This window comes from Eptesicus fuscus, chromosome 16 (genome assembly GCF_027574615.1).
Source record: "Eptesicus fuscus isolate TK198812 chromosome 16, DD_ASM_mEF_20220401, whole genome shotgun sequence".
NCBI lineage: Eukaryota > Metazoa > Chordata > Mammalia > Chiroptera > Vespertilionidae > Eptesicus > Eptesicus fuscus.
This window is the reverse complement of record NC_072488.1, coordinates 29,884,905-29,908,654: the sequence shown is the minus strand read 5'-3', so window position 1 is coordinate 29,908,654 and position 23,750 is coordinate 29,884,905. Positions and strand designations below refer to the sequence as shown.

At 35.7% G+C, this 23,750-nt stretch overlaps 1 protein-coding gene across 3 annotated transcripts; it reads right to left on the bottom strand.

Annotated features, from left to right (window-relative positions):
• Positions 1-20: 20 nt before the first annotated feature.
• On the bottom strand, positions 21-23,748 carry ERLEC1 (endoplasmic reticulum lectin 1). 3 transcript variants are annotated; one of them, XM_008162135.3, is made up of 14 exons: positions 23,441-23,744; positions 17,892-17,996; positions 16,220-16,300; positions 15,591-15,668; positions 15,150-15,213; positions 14,471-14,505; positions 11,896-12,119; positions 11,679-11,808; positions 8,791-8,952; positions 8,127-8,186; positions 4,560-4,684; positions 2,807-2,884; positions 2,448-2,523; positions 21-275 (listed from the first exon to the last, which is right to left on the bottom strand). In XM_008162135.3, the coding sequence occupies exons 1-14, from the start codon at positions 23,600-23,602 to the stop codon at positions 204-206; spliced, it is 1,452 nt and encodes a 483-aa protein (XP_008160357.1). In that variant the 5' UTR covers positions 23,603-23,744; the 3' UTR covers positions 21-203. The 3 variants fall into 3 exon arrangements, with proteins under 3 accessions (XP_008160357.1, XP_027995725.1, XP_027995724.1); XM_028139924.2 differs by lacking the exon at positions 23,441-23,744 and adding an exon at positions 17,411-17,492 and having other exon boundaries at positions 17,892-17,955; XM_028139923.2 differs by lacking the exon at positions 2,448-2,523 and having other exon boundaries at positions 23,441-23,748.
• Between the last annotated feature and the right edge of the window lie 2 nt (positions 23,749-23,750).

Below are 23,750 nucleotides of genomic sequence, written 5' to 3'. Positions count from 1 at the left end.
AATTAAAAATGTGAGACAAATGTCTGCCTTAGAAGTTTATCAATAACCTCTTATAAACACACATATATTTACAAAGTGGTTGAGAGTCCTTTTATATGATCCTTTAGATGAGGTTCAGTGGCTGAGAACTCTATAATGAGACACATGGTCAGAAACCATTAAGACTTTCAATGATCTTTTCTTCCCCTGAACTTTATTACCCTTTAGTTGGGGAGAGAAAGAAGTCCATTTTCATCTGCGGTATCTAAGATTTTACAGATCACTGGAGATTCAACCTAAAGAACAACAACAATAAAATTATTAAAAAGTTGCTAAGATGAATACTTTCTTTTTTTATATTTTTATTGATTTCAGAGAGGAAGGGAGAGAAATTGAGAGATAGAAACATCAATGATGAGAGGGAATCATTGATTGGCTGCCTCCTGCACGCCCCACACTGGGGAGGATTGAGCCTGAAACCCAGGCATATGCCCCTGGCAGGAATCGAACCTGGGACCCTTTAGTCCACAGACTGACGCTCTATTCACTGAGCAAAACCGGCGAGGGCTATGAATACTTTCTTTATTCAGTATTATTCTGCTGAATGAATACATGTATATAAATTTGTTAAATGTATACAAGCCCTTGTTTTGGATAAACCATCGAGTTATTTCTACAAATTAAGCTTTTTGAAAAACAATTTTTAGTCACCCATATAAAATACCAAAAAGGTAGAGGAGAAATTTTTATCTCTAAGTAAAAGAGATGACAGAGAGCCCTGGTCAGTGTGGCTCAGCTGGCTGGCGCGTTGTTACATACACCAAAAGGTGGCAGGTTGGATTTCCAGTCAGGGCACATACCCAGGTTGCAGGTTTGATCCCCAGTCAGGGCACATGCGGAAGGCAGCCAATCGACATTTCTCTCTCTTCTCTCTCTCTCTCTCTCTCTCTCATTCTCTCTCTCTCTCTCTCTCTCTCTCCCTCCCTCCCTTCCTCTCTCTTCCTCTCTTAAAAAAATCAATAAAAAAAGAGATGAGACAAAAAAGGAGTAAAGGACAAAAATAAGAGAGGAATACGTAGTTAAACATAGCTAGGTTTTACACAACAAAAAAGAGAAGATTATGGCAAAATAATCAGTGTAAATTTCATGAAGGCAAAGGAAAGTGTACCCAAAGAAGGGCCAGGTGTTGAAATTTTCATATGTTAAGATAATTATAATAAATATGATGGAGGAAATAGTGGGAAAGGTAAACAGCATGTATGAATAGATGGGGAATTTTAGCAGAGAAAAGCAAGCCATAAAAGTTAAAGGAAAATGATAGAAATATAAAAAATATGTCAGAAATAAATTCGTTCAAAGAGCTGGATGGGAAACAGCAGAGGAAAGTATCAGATGACCACAAAAAGATGTAAAAAAATGTTCATGCCAGCCTTATTCATATAATAAAAAATAAGAAAGAACCCAAATATCTATCTATAGAAGAATGGATAGATAAGCATATGTGGGATACTTATACAAAAGAATATTATTTAGTAATAAAAAGACAATGAAGTGCTGATACATGCAACATGGCTGAGTCTGAAAGATGCTGAGTTAGAGGCCAGGCATAAAAAAATTGTATGCTATATAATTACATTCATATGAAATAAATAAAATAGAGGCAAAACTGATGAATAGTGTCCCAAATCACTAAGGGGTATCTTTGGGGATTCAGGAGTATTAACAGGGAAGGGGTATAAGAAAATTTTCTGCAGTGAAAGACTGAAAGACACTTTGTTTTGAGTAAGAGTCACATCCTATATAACAAAAGCCTAATATGCTAAGTATCCGATTGACCATTCGGCTGTTCAACCAATCAAAGCGTAATATACTAATGATATGCTAAGGCTGCTCAACCGCTCGCTATGACATGCACTGACCATGAGGGGGCAGATAGTCGACTGGTTGACCAGTCACTATGACATGCACTGACCACCTTGGGAAGACGCTCTGACCAGTAGGTTAGCTTGCTGCTGGGGTCCAGCCAAGCGAGACAGGCCGGACATGCCCTGGAGCCCTCTTGTGGTCCCTCCCCCTCTGGCCAATCTCCTGCGTCCCTCCTTGGCCCTGATTGTGCATCGGTGGGGTCCCTCGGCCTGGCCTGCGCCCTCTCGCAATCCGAGACCCCTTGGGGGATGTCAGAGAGCTGGTTTTGGCCTGATCCTGCAGGCCAGGCCGAGGGACCCCACTGGTGCATGAATTAGCGCACCAGGCCTCTAGTGTGTATATAAAATTGTCAAAACTCATCAAACTCAACCCTTAAGATCTTTGCATTTAATTTTATGCATATTATACCCCAATAAAAAGATAACAGTTTTTATAGAAGTAGTATTAAATGTTAGAGACTACTGAAGGTCTTTCTAGACTTAATGCTAAAAAGTAAAATGTGGCCCCAAACTGAGTTTCTGAGTATTATTATTTTTACTTACCCCAAGGATATACTGACAGGAATGAGGCTCTAGCATATATACAGTAACAGCATGAGGAGAATCTGATTCTTTACACCTAAAATAGAGAGTACTTTAAGGTACTGCTCAAACCATACAAAATTAATTTTAATTGTTTTCCTCTTAAGCTTTAAAAATTCCACACAAGTGGACCTGTATAATTCAATAAAGAATTGAATAACACTTTATTATTATTTATGACTTAATAATTGTTATAAAATACTTATGATTATGAATAAGTAAAATTATTCATAATTATATTTTACATTTATAAAAACTTTTGCCCATAGGTAGTAGATTAAATAGAAAGGCATGAAGCATAATTTGATGGTCCAACTTACTTTAGTTTTACAGTCACCTGTCTTGGTTTGTCAGTAATATCACAAATATCTCCATTCCCATAAAAATGTGACACCATCCTGAATTAGAAAAACACAGATGCTTTATTAAACTATAATTTCACTAATTTAGAGTAATTGTGATGGATAGGAGGAGAAGATAGAGGTTCAGTTGTGCATTAGTGAAAAAAAATCTGACTAATAAAATATTCTTAAAAAATACCTATTTTTAGGGCTATGTCACAGAGAATCTTTCAGATTCTATAAAGAGAATATAAAGTTGAGATACTTTGTAGTGGTTTAATAAGAATGATCTGCAACTTGCATATTATTTATCTGTATACAAATCGTTAAGGTTTAATTGCTTTTAAAAACATTGTTCTTTTAAAATGAACCGTTTCTCCAGTCCTGTATATTGTTTGCTTAGGGGAACAGTTTTCCCTTCTTCCCATCCTCCATCCTGCTCCACCCATTAAAATGCTGTAGGGCAGGTGTAAAAAGATAAAGCCTAGGTTAATATATAAATTCCAAACAAGCAGGATCCAAAGAAAGCTTTAATTCTGCCAGCTTCAAACTCCTGTGCTTCACTATTTGTTGCCATGAGCTATTTTCACATGAAACATACACAAACATAAGAAAAATCCTTCTGTTTAGTATAGTTTAATTTTTCTAATACTTAAATGCCTATCTCTTAATTTTGCTAACTTTGGTTTTGGTTAGCCCAAGAAGTCAGCACATTCTGAAAACAGTCTCTCTGTACTGTCTGTGCTAGGAAGAACAAAGTTAATACCCAAGAAGGGGAAAAAAACGGAATAATTTACAATTCACTGGGCAAAAGACTACTAGAAAGACTAAAGCTTAGTTATTATTGGGAAACAAGAGGTTAATTTACTTCAGCTATAACAAGATATACCTATTAGCCCAAAAGACATGAGGTAGATTTTTAAAAAGCCACTGTTTAACTATTTTCAACCATAACTTCACAAAAATTAAATAACAAAGGGAAATGCTAGAGTATATTTACATAGACCTAAGTAACTTAAAGAGGTAAACATTACACATGAAAGATGCAAATACTTTGTAACAACCTCAGACCTAATAGTTGGTCTGAGCCATTGTCACTAACACCACCACCACTCTTATTACCATAGCATCTGGCATCGTTAAAGGCAGCAGCCAAAATTTATTGCATGCTGTTGCCTGGATTAGCTTATTGAAATGTCACAATAATCCTTAAGGCAAATACTAATAGATAAGAATAGTGAGGCTTGCCCTAACCGGTTTGGCTCAGTGGATAAAGCGTCGGCCTGCGAACTGAAAAGTCCCAGGTTCGATTCTGGTCAAGGGCATGTACCTTGGTTGCGGGCACATCCCCAGTAGGGGGTGTGCAGGAGGCAGCTGATCGATGTTTCTCTCTCATTGATGTTTCTAAAACTATCCCTCTCCTTTCCTCTCTGTAAAAAATCAATAAAATATATTTTAAAAAAAAGTGAGGCTTAAGAAAATTATGAAATTTGCCCAAGGCAGTTAAGAGCCAAAATTTGAATCCAGGGCAGTCGACCTCAGAGACTTGCCTTAACTATTACACTAAGTTGTAATCTCCCTCCCCGCCCCCCCCCCCCAAAAAAAAAAACACAAACTACCCTAAGAGATGTCCCTGAAAAAAACTGATCAGAGATTTTACTTACGTTTTTCAATATTCTGAGTTTTAAATATTCTACTAATCGATCCAAAGGCAAAAAAAGTTAATCTTTACCTGACTGTCTGGGTACCATCGTCTAGAAGGTGATAGGCTCTAGCAGTGTTCTTTTTAGCCCATTCAATATGCTCTTCTTGGTTCCATGTCCCGACAACCACAGAAGTTTTCCCACTCTCCTTGTCCTAATATATGAAGAAATATGTATGATAGTGCATGCTTGCTATCATCAAGTAGACATTTATGCTGATGGGCTATAAGCCGCAGTCCCTATGCTCGTATGCACACTGGATACCTATATTTACCAGTAGTGGTAATAATGTTTTAGTCAAACTTGACTATTAGAAATTTGAGCTGGTTATCTTTTTTATTCCTTGTTTCCCTGGAAAAGGAAACTTTTTTCTAATCAGACTAGCTTCAGACATAGTCATTTTTGACTCTTCAATTTCCTTCTTCTCCTACATCTATCATTCCTGTCAATTTTTTTTCTGGGAGATGTTCTCAGCTTCAGACTCTTCCTTTACATTTCCACTACCAACATCTCCCCTCAACCAAGAGTTTAATCTCTCATACCTAGATAATGACCACAGACTACTGTGATTCTTAATTAAATCTTTGGCCACTATCTCTTACCCTGAACCATTGCAGCTCCACTCAGCCTGTTTCCATGTTCTACTCCTTCAAATGCAAACCTTCAAATGACACTACTCTTCACACTGCTCATTTGACACCAAGCTCATTTTTGCATCAAGACTGTTCAGAAAACCCCTTTCCCATTCTGCTTTTATTATTATTTTTTATATATTTTTATTGATTTCAGAGAGGAAGGAAGAGGGAGAGATAGAAACATTAATGAAGAGAAAATCACTGATTGGCTGCTTCCTGCACACCTCTGACCGGGGATGGAGCCTGCAACCCAGGCATGTGCCCTGACTAGGAATCAACTGTGACTGCCTGGTTCATGGGTTGATGCTCAATTATTGAGCCACCCTGGCCGAGTTTATTTATTTTTTAAACACTAACTACATGTTGTCTTATATGAGGACTTCATTCTCTCTCCTCCCTTTTCCTTCCCCGAACCCCTTCCTTTCTGTATTCCTTTCCTTCTTCCTATTTTATACCAGGCACTGTGCTGGGCACTAATATACACCTGATTAGTAGAATTAAAAACCCTTACAGTGGCAAATGAAACAGGCCTGGGGCTTATTGCCTAGTGGCAGAGAGGGCCATTAAACATTATTTTAGCAACCAGACTGTAAATTCCTAGACAGACATGGATTAAGAGGTTAGAGATGAAGCATTCTGTCTGGGGTTGAATTCTAGTTTCACCACTTATTTCCTATGTGATTTTAACCAAGTTACTAAATCTTTGTTTTTGTTTCCTCATCTTGGGATAACAATACTCACCTCTTAAGGGTTATTATGACCATTAAGTGAGATAATTATGTGTACAGTACTTAGAACAGGGCTTGGCATACAGTATATAGTGAGCACTACATTTGTTAACTACTATTATTTTTATATTTTCCAAATCTCCCAGCAGAGTCCCTCAGAATGTTCCAGGTTATATGATCTTGACCAAAATAAGGTTGATAAAAACCTAGTGTAGGCAAGTGAATGGTAAAACAGCCACTGTTAATGGGAATGTAAACTGGTCTAACCCTTTGGAAGGCAATTGTTCAAATGAATATACTTTGCCCCAGCAAGTACATTGCTAGAAATGTGCCCTATGAATATACTTAAAAAAGTTCACCAATAGAACTATTTTAAAATGCTGACTAATATGATATCACAGCAAAACTGAAAGTAACTTAAAGGTCCATCGCTAGAGGTCTGGCTAAATACATGTGGGTGCAGACATAATCCTCTGTACCTGCTGAAAAGATCAGGTGTTGTTGATAAGGAAAGATCTCCATGATACTACTTAGTAGATTTTTTCTGTATAAATAAAAAGGTTATACCAACATTTATGTATATGATTTTTTTTTTTCTTGTGGAGGGTTAACTAAGAAAGAGTTAACAGCAGTTACTTTTGGGGAATGGAAAAACGATGGAAGAGAATTTTACTTTTCATTCTAAATTTCTGGCATATATTCCTTTAATTAAAAAAAGCCATGGGGGTATTATCTGGATTGTAGCTAGATTATACATATACTTTATCTTATTTCTGTATAAACAAATATTAGTAAAAATAAAACACCTGCAAAGCAGCAAGAAGAAATGGAAAGAATAGTGAAATCAAACTTCTCAGGCTTAAGTGAATAAAAAAATGTCCTAGTTTATAGATGCCTCATAAATTTGAAATGATTTAAATGTGCAAGGTGAGCTGATGATCTTTCCTGGTATGATCCATGTTGGAATTTAAAATTGGCTTAAAACATCTCAGGAAGTCAAATATAATATTTTCTAATTACTAGTTATTATTTCTTTTTGGAAATAAAAAGAGCCTTTTAAAACAGCCAGGTCAATATTTATTAGTGTTTGTTTTTAACATCTAGTACTTATCAAACAAAGTTGAACTTACCAAACAAAGTACACGTATGACAAATAAAATTACTGAAGCTAAACTTCAGAATTTAAGCAGCTTAGCTCAAGTATGGGAAAATATGCCAATTTATGAAATTATAAATAAAGGGAAGAATAAAAAGCCAACTTGTGTAATCTTAAAATTTTATTTTATTTTAAACTTGGATGATATGGTACCCTCTTTTGGCTGAGAAACTTGCTGTATCTACCCTATTTTACTAACTCTAGTGATGATGTACTATCTTACCATTCACTTTCTTAATTTAAAGATAAATTATAGCTGTATAATTTTTCAGCGATAAAAAAGAATGAAATCTTGTCATTTGTGACAATATGGATGGACCTAGAGGGTATTATGCTAAGTGAAATAAGTCAGACAGAGAAATAGCACATGAATTCACTGATATGTGGAATCTAAAAAACCAAAACGAATAAACAAAACACTGGGAATAAAAAATAAATTTTAAAACGTTACAAAACAAAACACTAATTTCTTCTTTATTTACAGAAGCTGGTATTGGAGGAACCCCAGCTAAAGGACAGCAGAGGTAGTCCCAGTGGTGTAAAGGGTGGAGACCAGAAGAGTGAGTTGTTAACTTGGCAGATCACCTTCATGAATTTTTGAATGTGGAAAGGCAGTTCTGGTACTTAGTTTAGGGTCCTAAGTGCAAAGGTTACCTGAGGTATAGAATAAATCAGTATGATTTTGAACGTTGGCAGCCAGCAGCTAGTGAGGAGAGGAAAGGCAACAGGGATGCCCAAAAGGGTAAGTTGGATTGAAAAGAAAAAAGGATAAAGAAGAATTATAACAATGACTAATTTCTCAGTCAAAGCTAACAAGGTTAGCCTCCCTAACTTATTATTCTTCCAGGCTCATAGTAATACAAAAATCTGAGCAGTTAATAAGCAATGTTCCTTTATGATGATTGACTGAGTTAAACAGTGAGTTTTACATTTTCCAGAATTTAGACAGTTTAAGGAGTATTTTCATATTAAAATCATCTCATAATTAAAAGTAACACCAACCCCTGTATGTTTCCCCATAAAAATGTTTAAAACTAATACAGCTAGTGGTAGATTGACATAAATGCTGTTTTATACCTCATGGTATTGATGGACATGTTTGCCATAGCAGAATTCATATTTCCACCAACCAACACCCTACAGAAAAGAAAAAAGATCAAGTTACGTACAGAGAAGGGGGGGCTGGGGCCTGTCTCAATATTGCCACACAATAGTAATAGAAATATATATATATAATTTAAAACACCTGAAATAGCAATAACATGGTTGAAGATTAAAACTGAAAATTACTGACAAAATAATAGACAAATGCAGAGAACAAATGCTGTACTGCTTTGATAAAATAAAATGAAAATTCCCCTTGTAAGTGCATTTCTCACTGGAGCTATTGGTCAGGGTCAAAGTTTTACCTTTGTAGATGTTAACTCAAGTTTTAAATGTGATTGCTATATAATCATTGATGCCTATTCCAGTGGTCAACCAGAATCACATGTGTCTCAGTTATATATACTGTCTGTCAAATAAAGGTCAAGTTTCAGCTTGTGAGTAAAGAGAATGATAATGGCTCTGGATTAGAGTATAGTAAGATGCAGAGAGAAAATGTCCATTCAGAGGCTTCCAGAATGTTGCCATTTCTCTATATAGACCAAAAACTTTTTCAGTGTTGCTAATGCCCCTTGACTAAATAACATGCAAATAAAAGCTGTAAACTAAATATTTAAATGGAACATTCACTTCTCACCCCGTGAAAGCAGTAAGAACCACTAAGGAACTCTTTTATAAGTTGGTCATCTGTCAATTTGGATATGTGGGTTGTTCCAACAGTGAGCACAGGCTGAGAACCAACAGCAATGGGTTTGTGGACTGCTGGAAATCTCTCTTCTTTAGTTGATTGCAAATCTTCCTAAAATTAAACACATATATATTTTAAGGGCTTCTTTGCCACACTTAGTTTTTTCAGTTATGACTTACATTATTATTTTTATACTGTAGAAAACTTGGAAAATAGAAGTTGTCCATTCATTTTTTTAAATGTGTTTTTAAAAAAATGAATTTTGCAATTCTTGAAAAATGTTAGTTCCATTTACTCATTAGGGGTATGGTGACCATTATTCCCATGCAGGGATAATTTCCATTTCATATATTTTGTATCATTATTATCTTTTAAAAATATTTGTATTGATTTCAGAGAGGAAGGGAGGGGGAGATAGAAACATCAATGATGAGAGAGAATCTTCAATCGGCTGCATCCTGTATGTCCACTACTGGGGATCAAGCCTCAACATGGGCATGTGCCCTGACCGGGAATCAAACCATGACCTCCTGGTTCATAGGTTGATGTTAAACCACTGAGCAACACTGGCTGGGCTTGTCTCATTATTTTTATAAAGTATTTTGCTACTTGTTAGATTTTGTGTTTCTACATTTAGCTTTAAAAAATGTGGTTACTTTAAACCAGGCGTCCTCAAACTACGGCCCGCGGGCCACATGCGGGTGTTTTTGCCGTTTTGTTTTTTTACTTCAAAATAAGATATGTGCAATGTGCATAGGAATTTGTTCATAATTTTTTTTTAAACTATAGTCCGGCCCTCCAACGGTCTGAGGGACAGTGAACTGGCCCCCCGTTTAAAAAGTTTGAGGACCCCTGCTTTAAACCATCTATTTTGTGTATAGAGGTTGTTCAATTAAAGGAATAAATGTTAAACTAAAAAAAGAAAATTAAAAAATGTGGTTACTATGGGTAAAGAATAACAAACAGGGTAAAGAGAAACTGAGTGGGAGCAAATATGTATATTAGTTATAATTATGCAATTATAGCAGGGCCTGGAGGAACCTACAAGTTAGTCAAGGAAGATACCAACTAATAAGGATGCAGGTACCAGCAGATTCACAGAGGTAGGGGTAATTCAAATAGACTTTAACAACAAATTGGAACATGAAGACTTCACAAAGAGAAAACCCTTGGTTAAGGCTTAAAGCATAAATAATAATTTGTGACTTATGTAAATGTCTGTGTTTTGTGTCTGTGTATGCATATACATGTGAACTTCAGGAAAAGGTAAAGCAAAGATGTGAGGAAGGTATGGTATGATATTTAAAGCTAGAGAGATAAGCAGGCACTATATGGTGAAAAACTATACAATCTCAAGATGTTTGGACATTCTGTTAATAGGTTTTGGGCAAAGATATGGAGCGATCAGGTTTTTAAGTAATCACTTACTTCAGCAGTGGCTGAAGAGGGAAGAGTAAGAACAAATCAGAAGGTAAGGAGCCAACTTAGGAGCTGCAAGAACCCAGGCCAGAGATGAAGAGAATTTAAAGTATAAGAGAGTGAAAGAGGAAGGGTGGAGAGAAGAGGATAGTTCTGAAAGAGGTGAATGAGTTAGAATCTGGGTATTGACAGTGAATGAAGAGGAAATGAATCTAGACCAGAATTGAAGAAGTGAGTGTACCAATTAAAACTGAATAAAATAATTTAAAAAATTAAATACAAAAAGGGTTCCTACTAAATGTACAGTGTACATGATACCTCCTCTTTCACCTGCTGGAGGGGCCATTGACCAACTGTGGTTCTTTTTATTTCAGCTTGGAAGTCATTAGGCAGTTACTCTAGAAACTAATGACCTTATCCTGTCTCCCCTTCAATATTAAGGAAGAACAAAGATTGCCAAGATGGCTTCTTATCTTTTGAAAGGACCTTGAATTTTATGTATAACTCTTTCCACATTCAGAGCCTACTATGCCCCTGGCACTAAATGCTGAGCATTAAGAATGAAACATTGTCCTAAGGAGCTAAGGTCTAATAGACTAAACTATTTATTTAGAATACATGAGGCCACAGTAAGGTTAGTGAAGAAAAACAATACTGCACAGTGAAATCAGCAGCTGCAGTAAGGACAAGTAGGAAGAAAAAAACGCATGAACATTTATTATTGCTTCTTGTGGACAGAAAATCTACTGTCATGTTTAAGAAAAATTATTACAATAAAAGCAAGATGACAGTAGTTTGTGTAGCAGGGTTTATTTTATTATTATTATTTTTTAAAAATATATATTTTATTGATTTTTTACAGAGAGGAAGGGAGAGGGATAGAGAGTTAGAAACATCGATGAAAGAGAAACATCGATCAACTGCCTCCTGCACATCCTCTACTGGGGATGTGCCCGCAACCAAGGTACATGCCCTTGACCAGAATCGAACCTGGGACCCTTCAGTCCGCAGGCAGACGCTCTATCCACTGAGCCAAACCGGTTAGGGCTATTTTATTATTTAAAAAAAATATTTTTTTATTGATTTCAGAGAGAAAGGGAGAGGGCGGGCAAGTAGTAGGGTTTAGAACTTCATAAAATAGACTCCTAGTAGGCTAGTAATCTCTATATTAACATAATATATCAACACAGGCAGAACATCAAACCAAAATTCTGATAAGACAGATTTGTATTTTTGTTTAAAAAGAAAAAAAATTATTTATATTTATAATAAAGCTTGATCCATTTTTAAAAGGCAAACCATAGGCCAAATATCAATTATTAAAAGAAAAGCTATGTGTAATACACTCAATTTATTGTATGTACTCTATAATCTGGAAAAGGAAGTACTGAGAAAATACTATTAGATAATTCTCATACCTCTTTATTTCTCCTGAAAGGCACCCTTAGAATTTCTTCCTGCTGTTCCAACTGTCTCAGGGTGAGGGGCTTAAATGGTGATCCTGGCAGTGATTGGCAAAATATGTCATTCACGGGAGATGCTCGGAATCTGTTAAGAATACAGCATTAAAATTAAGCATATGGCAACATTAAAGCATGTGCATTTCATGCTTAAAATATTAAATCCACATCCTACCTATATTTAGGATGATTGCACAAGAGTGGTGTCAAAATGACAACTTCATATTCACAAGTTGTAACTTCGGCTACTGAAAGAATTTCATGCTTAGATTCAGGATGACATATGTACATCACAGTACTTGATCTGGGCCGGTTCTGTTTCAAACTACAAGGTGTACCATTTCCCATTCCCACAGGATAGTAGGGTGTCATCTGACCTTCGATATTTTTAGTGGGAATCTTAAAAAAAGAGTATAGAACAGACTTTTCATTAGAAATGGGAGTAGGCATGAAGATGGGAGAAGCATTTAATCTGAAAGGAAGACAACTATATTTTATTTACAAACTAACATTTATAAAGGTAACTTTTATGTATTTCTATGAGTTCTCCCTCTACTAGTCTTTTGACTCACAAGTTCTTATTTGAGGAAACACATTTTCAGAGCTAGTTTACTATAGCAAAAAAAAAGAAATTTTTATTTAGTACTAAAAGGAAGATGTTAAGTAAATGCACATTTATATAAAAGGCTATAATATCATGTTTAATATGAATTATTTTTAATAGTTCTAAAGAAAGAGACTAAGATAAAAATGTAGGAATATACTATATAGAGCTGGTCAGAGTTTTCTTTACTAAAACTCTCAGTGCATGGCTGTGTTAGAGCTTAGATTCTAGAGATTTGAAGTTTGATTTGTCAAAATGTGGAGTTACATAATAAAACACTATCTTCTAAAACAGGAATCTAAATACTGCACTGCTTATTAATCTGCTTACTCTTCTTCCCTGTTATTAATATTAATAGACAAGTTTTTCAGCACATAAACTCTTCAATAAATCTATTTAAAACCAGCAAGAGATAAATGGATACATTTTCATGGAATGGGGGAACAAGGGGAAACACTTCAGAAGACAAGGATTATTAGGGAGTTAGCTCCCATATTATTATCTACATAAACACAAGAAAAACCTAATGTAAGGGCTTTGGAGGCAGGGAGCTCATCTTGTATCATTTTGGTATCCTGTCAGTGCATGTCCAAGCAGGCAATAAATAAATGTTTCCACAGAAAAATATTTTGAGATTTCTTATATGTTATTTTCATGTGAGTGTCTAAAATTAAGAGTCCTGGGTTCAAACCTAAGCTTTGAATTTACAAGTTTTATAACCTTGATCAAATTTCAGTTTTTGCCATTTGTAAAAGTAGAATAATAATATATAGGGTGGGACAAAAGTAGGTTTATAGTTGTTTGTATAGAAAATAATAATTAATAAATAGTAATATAAGACTAAACTGTTTCGTGTACTCACAACTATAAACCTACTTTTGCCCCACCCTGAATATACCCTAAGGCTGTGGGCGAATTAAGCATTACCTTTTGTTACATGCCTGGCACAACACTTGCCTTATAAATTATTACTCAATAAATGTTAACTTTCTTCCCTTACCCTTTTCTTCCTTTTCCTTTATAATTTCACACTTTGAATTTCATCTTGCTATCCTCCAGAGCCACAGTAAATAAATTTTTTATCTCAAAGGTAGTCTGTAAAATTAAAATCTTTTAAAATAGCAATGCTATGTGTTTCTACATTTAGCTTTATCAATTCTCTCCAAAGCCACCCTTTTAAATTATATGCATCCCTTTTAAGTAATTTTTAAGGCCTGCCGTCATTTCGCTTTATTCTAATAAAAGTATCATTCTGATATAAAGCCATTTAGAGAAATATCTTCTATCAATAATTTAACCCTGGAAATTCTTAAGATTCAGAAAGCATTCATTGAACTACAGGGGCATTTAAAAATTGTGATTAAGCACCCTAAAGAATCATTCTTTTTAAATAATCCAATTCAGTTATCAATTATGCATTCACATTCTATAAACATTTATGAAGTGCCTCTGTTATGCTTGGCACTCTGCTTTGCCCTGCAGGGGGTAAAGAGATAAAGACAGTCCCTGCTTTTAATTGCCTGTGGTCTGGTACCTTGTTATTTATATAGTTTTAAATTTATCTATCTATCATCTATCTATCTATCTATCTATCTATCTATCTATCTATCTATCTATCTATCTTAGAGAGGAAAGGGGAGAAAGAAAAAGAGATAAACATTGATTTATTTTTCCACCAAATCATGCATTCATTGGTTGACTCCTGCATATGCCTGACCAGGGATCGAACCTGCAACCTTGATGTATTGGGGCTATGCTCCAACTGAGCTACCCAGCTAGGGCCTACATAGATAGTTTTATCTGTTTTATCCACAGGAGATAGAGACCAAACACAAAAGCTCTATTGTAATTGTTTCCATGGTTAAAGAGAGGGAACCTCTGCTAAGCACAGAGGAGATGTAATGATATTATAGAAATTTTCCCAGACATACCTTTGGTAAAGTTGCTTATTTCTGTATGAACTTAAAAGTAAATAAAAGTATCATATGTAACTTTTCTCAGAAAAACTTAACATACTGCAAATTTCTTTCACCCAATCTTTTGAGATAGTTGATACAGTTAACACATGGCTATATTCTGTCAATGAAGTTATATAAATTCATGCCTAACAGATGTTAAGAGAGAAAAATCAACATTTGTCACTTGCCTCTCTTGATTTTTCCTTTTCTTCTGTTTCTTGTTCTGTGAAATAATACAAGAGTAAGGTAAATATAAAGAATGACAATGACTACATACAAGACATAAATGATTAAGTTTTCAATCAACTCTGTAATCTTAAACTTCTTTCTAAACATGCATGTACTTATTATCTTACTAGTCTTACCAAGTTGAAATGGTGTTGTTTGAAAGGACAATCATATTTAATCTTTGCCTAGGAAATACGCTATTTGATGCAAAAAACCTGTTCACAATAGTATTCTTTTAAAGTATTTCTATCTCAGTAAAAAGTTTGATCATAAATTAGTGATCAATTTGAATATAGATTAATAAAATATTTCACAATTTAAGGGATACATCTACATGTCTATTTCAATATATAAAAACTTTGCTTAAACCAAGCAAGACTAGCACTATATACTATAACACTAACATGTATATCTTATGAGATTTAAAAAAACATATTAATAGGTAGAAAAAAGCATAATGTTTGTTAAAGCAGAAAATAATGAAAAGATCTTTTTGAAAAAGTTTTCTAAGGAATTGCTCAGAAATTTATTTTAGTGTTTTAAAATTCATAGTCTCCAACAAAATCTTTTAAATTCCAAACTGAACATTTACTTTATATCAAATTCCAGCGTTACTATCAAGTCAGTATAGACACAAACCTTTTTCAGGTAGAAGGGTCTTAGCCAACATATTCCCAAGGTAGTACTCGTGAATATTTACTTTCTGTATTTAAAAATAAAAAAAAATGTGAGTATTTTGGAAATATACTTTTCAAAAATACAACTTAAAATGTTAAATGTTAAAAAATAATGTTAAACTCATTATTAGAGTTCTCCTTTTATAATGTTCCATACTTAGTATTTTCTTTTTGAAATTTTTAAATTGACTTTTAAAGAGACAAAGGAAGGGGGAAGGGGAGGGAGAGAGAGAAACATTGATTTGGCTGCCTCCTGCATGCCCCCTACCTGGGATCGAGCCCACAACCAGGGCATGTGCCCTGACCCAGAATCTAGCTGGCAACCTTTAGGTGCACGGGATGATGCCTGACCAACTGAGCCACACTGGCCAGGGCATACTTGGTATTTTGAAGGAAAACATACCTGACCACTTTCTTTCTCTTCATGGTACTGCCGAATATGTTTTCCATGACATACTTCATAAGTCCAATAAGACTCAATCTAAGAAAGAAGGATGTATTTAAATACACAAAACCTGCATAACTCAATTGAGTTACTTTTTGATACTTAAGATAGATAAGATTTCCCCCAAGATTTAGAGTAAGCTTTCATTAAATGAAATTTACTATTATGCCTCAGAAAAAAAATGAAATTTCTGAAGTCTATTCATGGTTTTCACTAATTAGCTATATGTGAAAATTCTGTGAAGAAAATAGCTATAGAATAACCCGCAGACTTAGGGATCATTTTTCCATATAGCTTACAAGATAAAAATTAGCATTTTTAGTTAAAATTGTATATAAGGAAAATTTCTTTTGATCTGAAAAACATTCAAAACTGTTTGGTAAGTGATATTATTTGATATCGGTATTACTGGGTGTCTGCTTACATACACTATACGGAATTTAAATGAACAAAATACTATTAAGCAATAGCTTAGATTTACATCTGAAAATTTGATACAACATAAAAGAAATGAAGAATTATATCCAAGGGCCTATTGGCTGATGAAAATTTATTTTCTAGTTATCAAGTAAACATAGAATACATACTCTGTAGGAACAACTGCTTTGTTTAAATAGTGGCTCCAGTAGCTCTCTTGGATTAGGACCTTTATAATCCTTTTCTTCTTCCTAGGAAAGAACTAGAGTTTAATACTTGCAATTATTCTAGAACTTCACCCAACTCTACTGTTGGTTGTTAACTCATTGGTCAAATCACAAATGCTTGGAAATAAAAAGGAAAAAAAAGTCAAATTCTATACAATAAAAGCCTAATATGCTAAGTGTCTGGTCATCTGTTCAACCAATCAAAGCGTAATATGCTAATGATATGCTAAGGACGCTCAACTGTTCACTATGATGTGCACTGACCACCAGGGGGCAGACAGTTGACTGGTCGACCAGTTGCTATTCTGTGCACTGACCACCAGTGGGGCAGACACTCTGACCAGTAGGTTAGCTTGCTGCTGGGGTCCAGCCAATCGGGACTGAGTGAGATGGGCCATACATGCCCTGGAGCCCTCCCGTGGTCCCTCCCTGGCTGGCCAACCTCCCGCATCCCTCCCTAGCCCTGATTGTATACCAGTGGGGTCCCTCGGCCTGGCCTGCGCCCTTTTGCAATCTGGGACCCCTTGGGGGATGTCGGAGAGCTGGTTTCAGCCTGATCCCGCAGGCCAGGCTGAGGGACCCCACTGGTGCACAAATTCTTGCACCAGGCCTCTAGTCCTTTAATAATAATCTATGGTATACCACTTCTTTCAAAAGAATTGAAGTATAAAATATGGAGCCATAGAATAATCTTCCATTCTTTCTTCTCTTAAGAAAAGCTTTTTGAGCATCAGTTTACTGAACAATTCTTAGAGACTATTTCAGAATTTTTAAATGATTTTGCCCAAATTCTAGCTAAAAAAGCCTCAGAATAGTTGAATCTTGTAGAATATATTGAAAATTTTAAGGTACTTCTTAGTTTTCTAGGTATTTTTACATTTCAGATTTGAATGCCAAATATATACATATGTGTATGATTGTGTGTGGGTGGTTTGTGTCTTAAGTAGGTTTAAAACAAAATTAAACAGCTGACACCAATTTCAAATCTGAACAAAACTAAGAAGCACTCACTGAGTTTAATATTTCCATTTCACAGATCATGAAAATATTACATAATTAGCTCAATAAATTTATTGAGTGGAAGAACTGAGTTTCAAATTTTTTTCAAGTTTCATAGCTAACTATAGCCTATACCTCAGCCTCCTGGCTCCTAGGCTGATGTCCTTTCCATTTTACCATGCTGCCTCTCCTGTTTCATCTTGAAAGAAGTCATTGCCTTAAAGGATGGATAAGAGGCAGTTAGTTAGGGCATTTTAGGAGGAAGAAATGGGCATGAGCTAAGGCAGTTAGAAAGCATAAGGTGCCTAGAGATTTATTAGCAATTCTTTATTAAAAATGTCACATATATATTTAAAAATTATATCTTGTTACAAAACCCTCATTTCTATAAAGGAAAGCAAGAATGGAGTTAGATTTTCATTCAAAACATAAATAATTGGTGGTTAATTTTTCCAAGTTGAACTGTAAAATCAAAGACTTCAGGATAATAGAAGTGACTACTATAACAAAACAGGATTATTAAAAGCCTGTCATTCAATTTTAAAGTATGAAGTTGCAATGTTTTAAATAAGTAACTTTGGTGACAGGGATTATCAATATACTTATAAAAACATACCTCATCCCCACCTGTCACAAGAGGAAGAATGCATTTATATTTTTCTTTATGTGTAGTTGTCATGATGACATAATTATCTTCTTTATACAAAACTCCAGTTGTGGGCTAGACAGAGAACAAAAAATACACATTACTTTCTCTGGTTAAATTGCATTACACTGATAACTTACAGTCCTCAGTCAAACTTATTCATCACTTCAACAGAGGATTTTAAAACATATTTCCAAAGGAAAAGATTATATGTATTTTTAAATGGCAAAATGAAGATGACAAACTTTATCCTGGTGTTACAATATGACAGAAAACTATAAACAAAAAAGAAAGTTTGAAATATAAAGAAGTAGTAATGCAACAAATTGAAGTTAAAATATGGGTTAAAAATATTAAGAGGCAATGTTCATGGATACACTATCACTGAATACTTATTACTTCTAACAATTACCACCTATATGTAAGAATCTATAGCACTTTATAAAAGTACTTGCAATTGTGTTGGATGGGACACTTGAACAAAATATAGTGCCGTATTTTTCACATTTGGATACTATACAGATAAGTTACTTCTAAAAGAAAAAATCACCATGGGTCATTTGTGCCAACTTAAAATTTTTTTTTAGTATATACCATGGGTCAGCAAATCTAGATATATAAAAGCCCAGTGACCAAACGGCAGAATGACCAGAATGACCGGTTGACCAGTCGCTGTGACGCAGGAGCTGCCCCCTGGTTGTCAGTGCACACCCACAGTGGGAGCGCTGCTTGGCTGACTAGGATGAGTGGTGTTCCCACAGCTGGCCAACCCCTGCAGGCCACGCCCCCACCAGTGCACAAATCCGTGCACCGGGCCTCTAGTCTTTTCTATAAAGGGCCAGATAGTAAATATTTTAGGCTTTGTGGGCTGTATGGTCTCTGTGTAACTACTCAACTATGCCACTGTAGTAAGAAAGTGCATAGGCAATATATAAGCAAATAGGAATGACTATGTTATAAAAAAAAATTATTTACAAAAACAGGTGGTGGGCAAGCCCAAAGGTGTAATTTACCAACTCCTGATATATATCAACAAAACTATCCCTAAATCTTTCTATACTATGAAGCAAAACAAATTCACAAATCAATATGAACCAATGTAATTTAAATGAACATTTAATTTATAACTGATACTATTTTTAAAAAAAATCCCTGTGATAGCAAATGTGTCACTAATTACTAAGGCAGAGATTTCACAGTCTATAATATGTGTTCTATGATAATTCAATTCTCTCTTATCTTTTCTATTCTTACAGTACTATGAAATCACTATACTATTTGGCTATACTATTAAGTACCTTTGTTCTCTTCTCAATTTAACAAAAACATTTAACCATAATAAAACCAGTACTACTTGACACCAATGTCATCTTAAACACAAATGCAAATTAGAGCATTGTTTTCCCAAGACAATAAATTTAAATGAAAAAACAGCAGTAAATATGAGCTGTATTAACTACATGAAAGTACAATTTTAAATCCTTTACAGTTATTAACTCCTTGCTCCTCAAAACAAGTGTTCTATCCATCTCACAGAAAAGGAAACTGAAGTCCAGAGTTTAAATAATTTGTCCAAGGTAACACAGCTAGTAAGTACAGTTTCCATGTCTTGTGCTCTTAACTGTTTTAATATATTTGAATCAGCTTTTGTTAACTTTTTCTTAGATTACTATATAGATTCCTGGTTTATGGTCAAGGACCCTTTTTATTTTAAAATTAAATTTATTGGAGTGACATTGGTTTATAAGATCATATAGGTTTCAAGTGTATATTTCTATGACACATGATCTGTGTATTGCACTGTGTGCCCACCACCCAAAGTCAAATCATTTTCTGTCACCACATATTTAGCCCCTTTTACCTTTTACTACGACCCCCTCCCCCCAGGATCCTTTTAAAAAAGATTATTATAAGAGGGAGAATGAGAGAGTTGCAAAGTCAAATTTACACTAATGGAATCCTTAGAAACATTTATTTAGTCTGCTGTAGCACAATGCCTTTCAATGTTGTACAATATTCAGAGTACATGACAGTGAGTTCTTCAAACATGACTCACATTTCTTAACAAAGGATGGTCTGAATTATTGTAAAATCATTGCTGTACTGTAATGAAGGCAGATATTAGCACGTATATGTATTCACCTTTATTTGTGAAGTATCTGCAGCTCTAATGTTCAGAGTTGAATTCTAGAGCAATATTGACTTATTTGCTGACATGTTCACCACAATGCTAACAATGGAAAAAGGAACTGTTTGCCGTGTAGTGTGGCTCAGTGGATTGAGTATTGCCCCATGCACCAAGAGGTCACCTGTTCCGTTCCCAATGGGGCACCTGCCCAGGTCTCAGGCTCGAACCCCAGCAGAGGGCATATAGGAGGCAGCCAATTGATGTTTCTTTCTCATGGACTTTTCCATTTCTCTCTCCCTCTCCCTTCCTCTCTGAAATCAGTAATAAAACGAATCAAAACACAAACCTCATTTCTCTGCTTTTTGTTTTCAAGGTCTAGGGAAGGGGTAACAAGAAATAGAAGCCATCACTATTTTGTGTGAAGATGCAAAGATTTGTCTTTCATTAGTTCAGGAAAGGCTGCTTTCCTCATCAATAAAACAGATCAAGAAGAAATTCTTATATCTGAAAATTCTTTACTGAACAGAGAGTCACTTATTGGGACGATAAAGAAAAATTTGTAACAAACTCTACCCTTCTTTTTTTGTAATGGAAATTACTGGGAAAAGTAACATCTTAAAAACTTTTGTGATTTTCTAAGTTAAAATTTTTTTTCGATCTACTATTAAAATGCTTCCTTCCGATTTTATAAAATAGGCTCTTAATTTAAGCAAATAAAATACAACAAATTCTGCATGTATAGAATTACAGATGGTATAAAAACTTGTTTTATGTAACTTAAACTTTAAAGTATTTTCATTGTAACAGGTAATATTAGTGACTTGAAAAAAAATCAGATTTTAATATAATGACACTAAACAAAGGGGCTTGGTACTTTAAAGTTAAAGAACTTTACAAATATCTAGACAGGGGAGAAATCCCTAATGTTTGACATGAATCTGGAGGAATTAAGATAGAGAATGAGAGACAGAACCAATTGAAAGAGGCTGTAAAATAAAGTCAGTGGCACAACTTGTCAACATATATAACATGCTACCATGGAGTAGGTCACCACTCTTCCAAAGTGCAGTGTTTGAGGAAAGTTTTTGAGTGGGAATACATTTCTATATTAACAACAGAAGTAGAGAAAATTAGACTTATTTTGTAGTTTTATTCTGAAATCCATGAACTCCGTGAAATAATGAATAATTAAACACTTTAATGACCTAGAAGTGATATTTCAGGAAAATATATACACAAAAACAAAATTTAATGCTAAAAACCGGTAAAGAATATAATAATTAATAAATGTAAACATTTAAAAATTTACAAATTTTTGGTGCTTAATACTTTTTCCAAAATTTGGAAGCAAAATTGTAATGATTATGTATTTCTTGATATATATGAATGGGACGATGATTTAAAGCACAAAATACTTTTAGACCCTAAAGAAATCCAGATCTAATCCAGTCCCTTCCAATTTTAGATGGCAGAGATAAAGGCCCTCTCCCTACTTCTTGCAGCTGCTTAGTTTAACACAAATGTCCAACCAACTGGCCCATAAAAAAACAAATGACAGTGCCAGGTGAGGAGAGCTGCAGTTTCAAATTACATAAGTAGGAAAGGGAAGCCTTAAGACTATAAAAATATTTTTAAAAAAATAAAAAAATCAATGATGTCTCTTGGGGCTTATTTTTGCCTGAGGGCTACAGACCTTTTGCCAACTCATAGAAAAATCTCTCTAGATTTTTCTGAAAGTAACTCAAACTTAAAAAAAAGAAAAAGTCTCCCCAAATCTTCAACTGTCCCCATCTTAGATTATGCATTGCCAAAGAAAATTAAAAACAAAATTTCAAAATAAAATTGATAGATATGTGAAAGGTTGGTATAGCATTTCCTCTTTCTATCTAGTAAACAGCAGGGCCAGAAAGAAAACGGAATAATAATTTGGTAGTAACCTCTAAAAAGGCTAATTTAAATCATTCACTTATAGATTGGTAAGTTTGGTAGGGCTATATATCAGCATGAGTTTTTAAATTAAAGAAAAAAAACAACAACACAGGTGCAAGAGTAAAACACTTTAATGACCAAATTCTTTAAACATTTGTCATGTTCATTCCAAGTGTGCTGTCTGGAAACAATAACCCCACCCCTGCTAAAGTTATATCTGACTTACAACTGTTGTACATTATCAATACAGGGTGAGGCAAAATGAGGTTTATAGTTGTTCCTATGGAAAAGAATACAATAATTAATAATTATACAAGAATAAACTCTGTTTTGTGTACTCACAACTGTAAATCTACTTTTGCCCCACCCTATATTTCATGGCATTAACCCAAAGATAAACCTGGCTTCCCAAATATTTACTTAGATAAATTTGAACTGCCAGAATAAGAGAACTGAAAACTGGGGTGGGGGTGGGGGATGGGGTGGAGAAATAAAGCAGGTGTGAAATACTAGCAAAAACTAACATTTGCAAATAGAAACTGGTTGCAGCAATGATGACATCCTTTATCCTGTTACATCTTGTTTCAATGAAATAGTAATAGGACAATATACTAAAATAGTTTCCCAAGTGGAATGACTATAGGTAATTGGAATAAAAAATTTTAAGAGGTTTTCCATTTCCAAGGACTTCAGTTTGAAACAAATGAATCAATCACTACAGGGTAAGTATCAAATAAGCACAATTTTCATTGGCTTACAGGAGGATAGGAAGACTTTTCAGCAATCACTCCCCAAAGAGAGAAGGACTGCAGAATTTCATTACGGTGAGGTTATATATATATGTTCATTATTGGAAAACTGGTCATAAAAATCTCACGTTCTGGGATCTTAACAGACGTAAGGCATCAAAACTGTAAAGGATATTCTGCATTGAGCATCGTAAGCATCTCAGGCCAAATTGCCATCTCAAAACCAGCTTTGAAGGGAAACGAGCTGTGCACCTATGGACGTGTGCGCATAAAAGAGAGAAGAACGGAGATGAATGAGAGGGGGAACTCCTCTCGGCCGTAACCAGGGTGTGTGGGCAGGGCGGTGTGCAACAGCTGCAGTGACTTCCCAAAGAGAAGAGCAAGGGCACTCCCGGCGTGGTTCTAGGAAGACGTCCTCCCCGGAGAGGGAGTGTTGGTAAAGCAAGTCTAGGGAGACGGATTTAAAAAGTGATCAGCTGACCGCTGGATCCCCGAAGCTCCAGCAGGGAGGGCACATCCACATCATGTGTTCGAGAAACACTGGCTGTACAAATGAATGAATGAATGGACGCGGGGCACACCGAGTTTTGGAGGGGAGAAGGAGGCAGGCACAGGTGGTTCTAGGAGAAACAAGCGGGGAATACCGAGAGAAGGGGCCGAACCCTGAACGCCGGGAGGAAGCGAGATGGCTACGGACTCGCGAGGGCACTGACCAGAGAGAACTCGGTGCCGGGCCAGTTGACTCGGAAAGGGATGTCATCGCTGAGTTGGGGGAGCGCTCGGGCGCCGCCGGACGCCTCTAGGAGGCCGCAGAGGACCAATAGCACCGGCCCGCCCGGGACCAGACTCCGCGCGCCGCCGCCTCCTTCCTCCATCCTCCGCCGCCGATTTCTCCAGCCGCCAACACAGCCTCCTCTGCCGCAGAGGAGAGGAGGGGAGGAGGAGGAGGAGGCGGCGGGACTACTTAAACGCCCAGGCAGCCCAGGGCCCAACCGCCGCCACGTCTCCTTCCGGAGAGCCGGG

Excerpts from the sequence above, each read along its gene's own strand:
- ERLEC1 (XM_008162135.3), bottom strand. The coding sequence starts at position 23,602 with ATGGAGGAAGGAGGCGGCGGCGCGCGGAGTCTGGTCCCGGGCGGGCCG. Across the intron at positions 17,997-23,440 it reads CCGGCACCGAGTTCTCTCTG|CCCACAACTGGAGTTTTGTA; the intron begins GTCAGTGCCCTC and ends TTCTCTGTCTAG. Across the intron at positions 15,669-16,219 it reads AAAGCAGTTGTTCCTACAGA|ATTGAGTCTTATTGGACTTA; the intron begins GTATGTATTCTA and ends CTTCTTTCTTAG.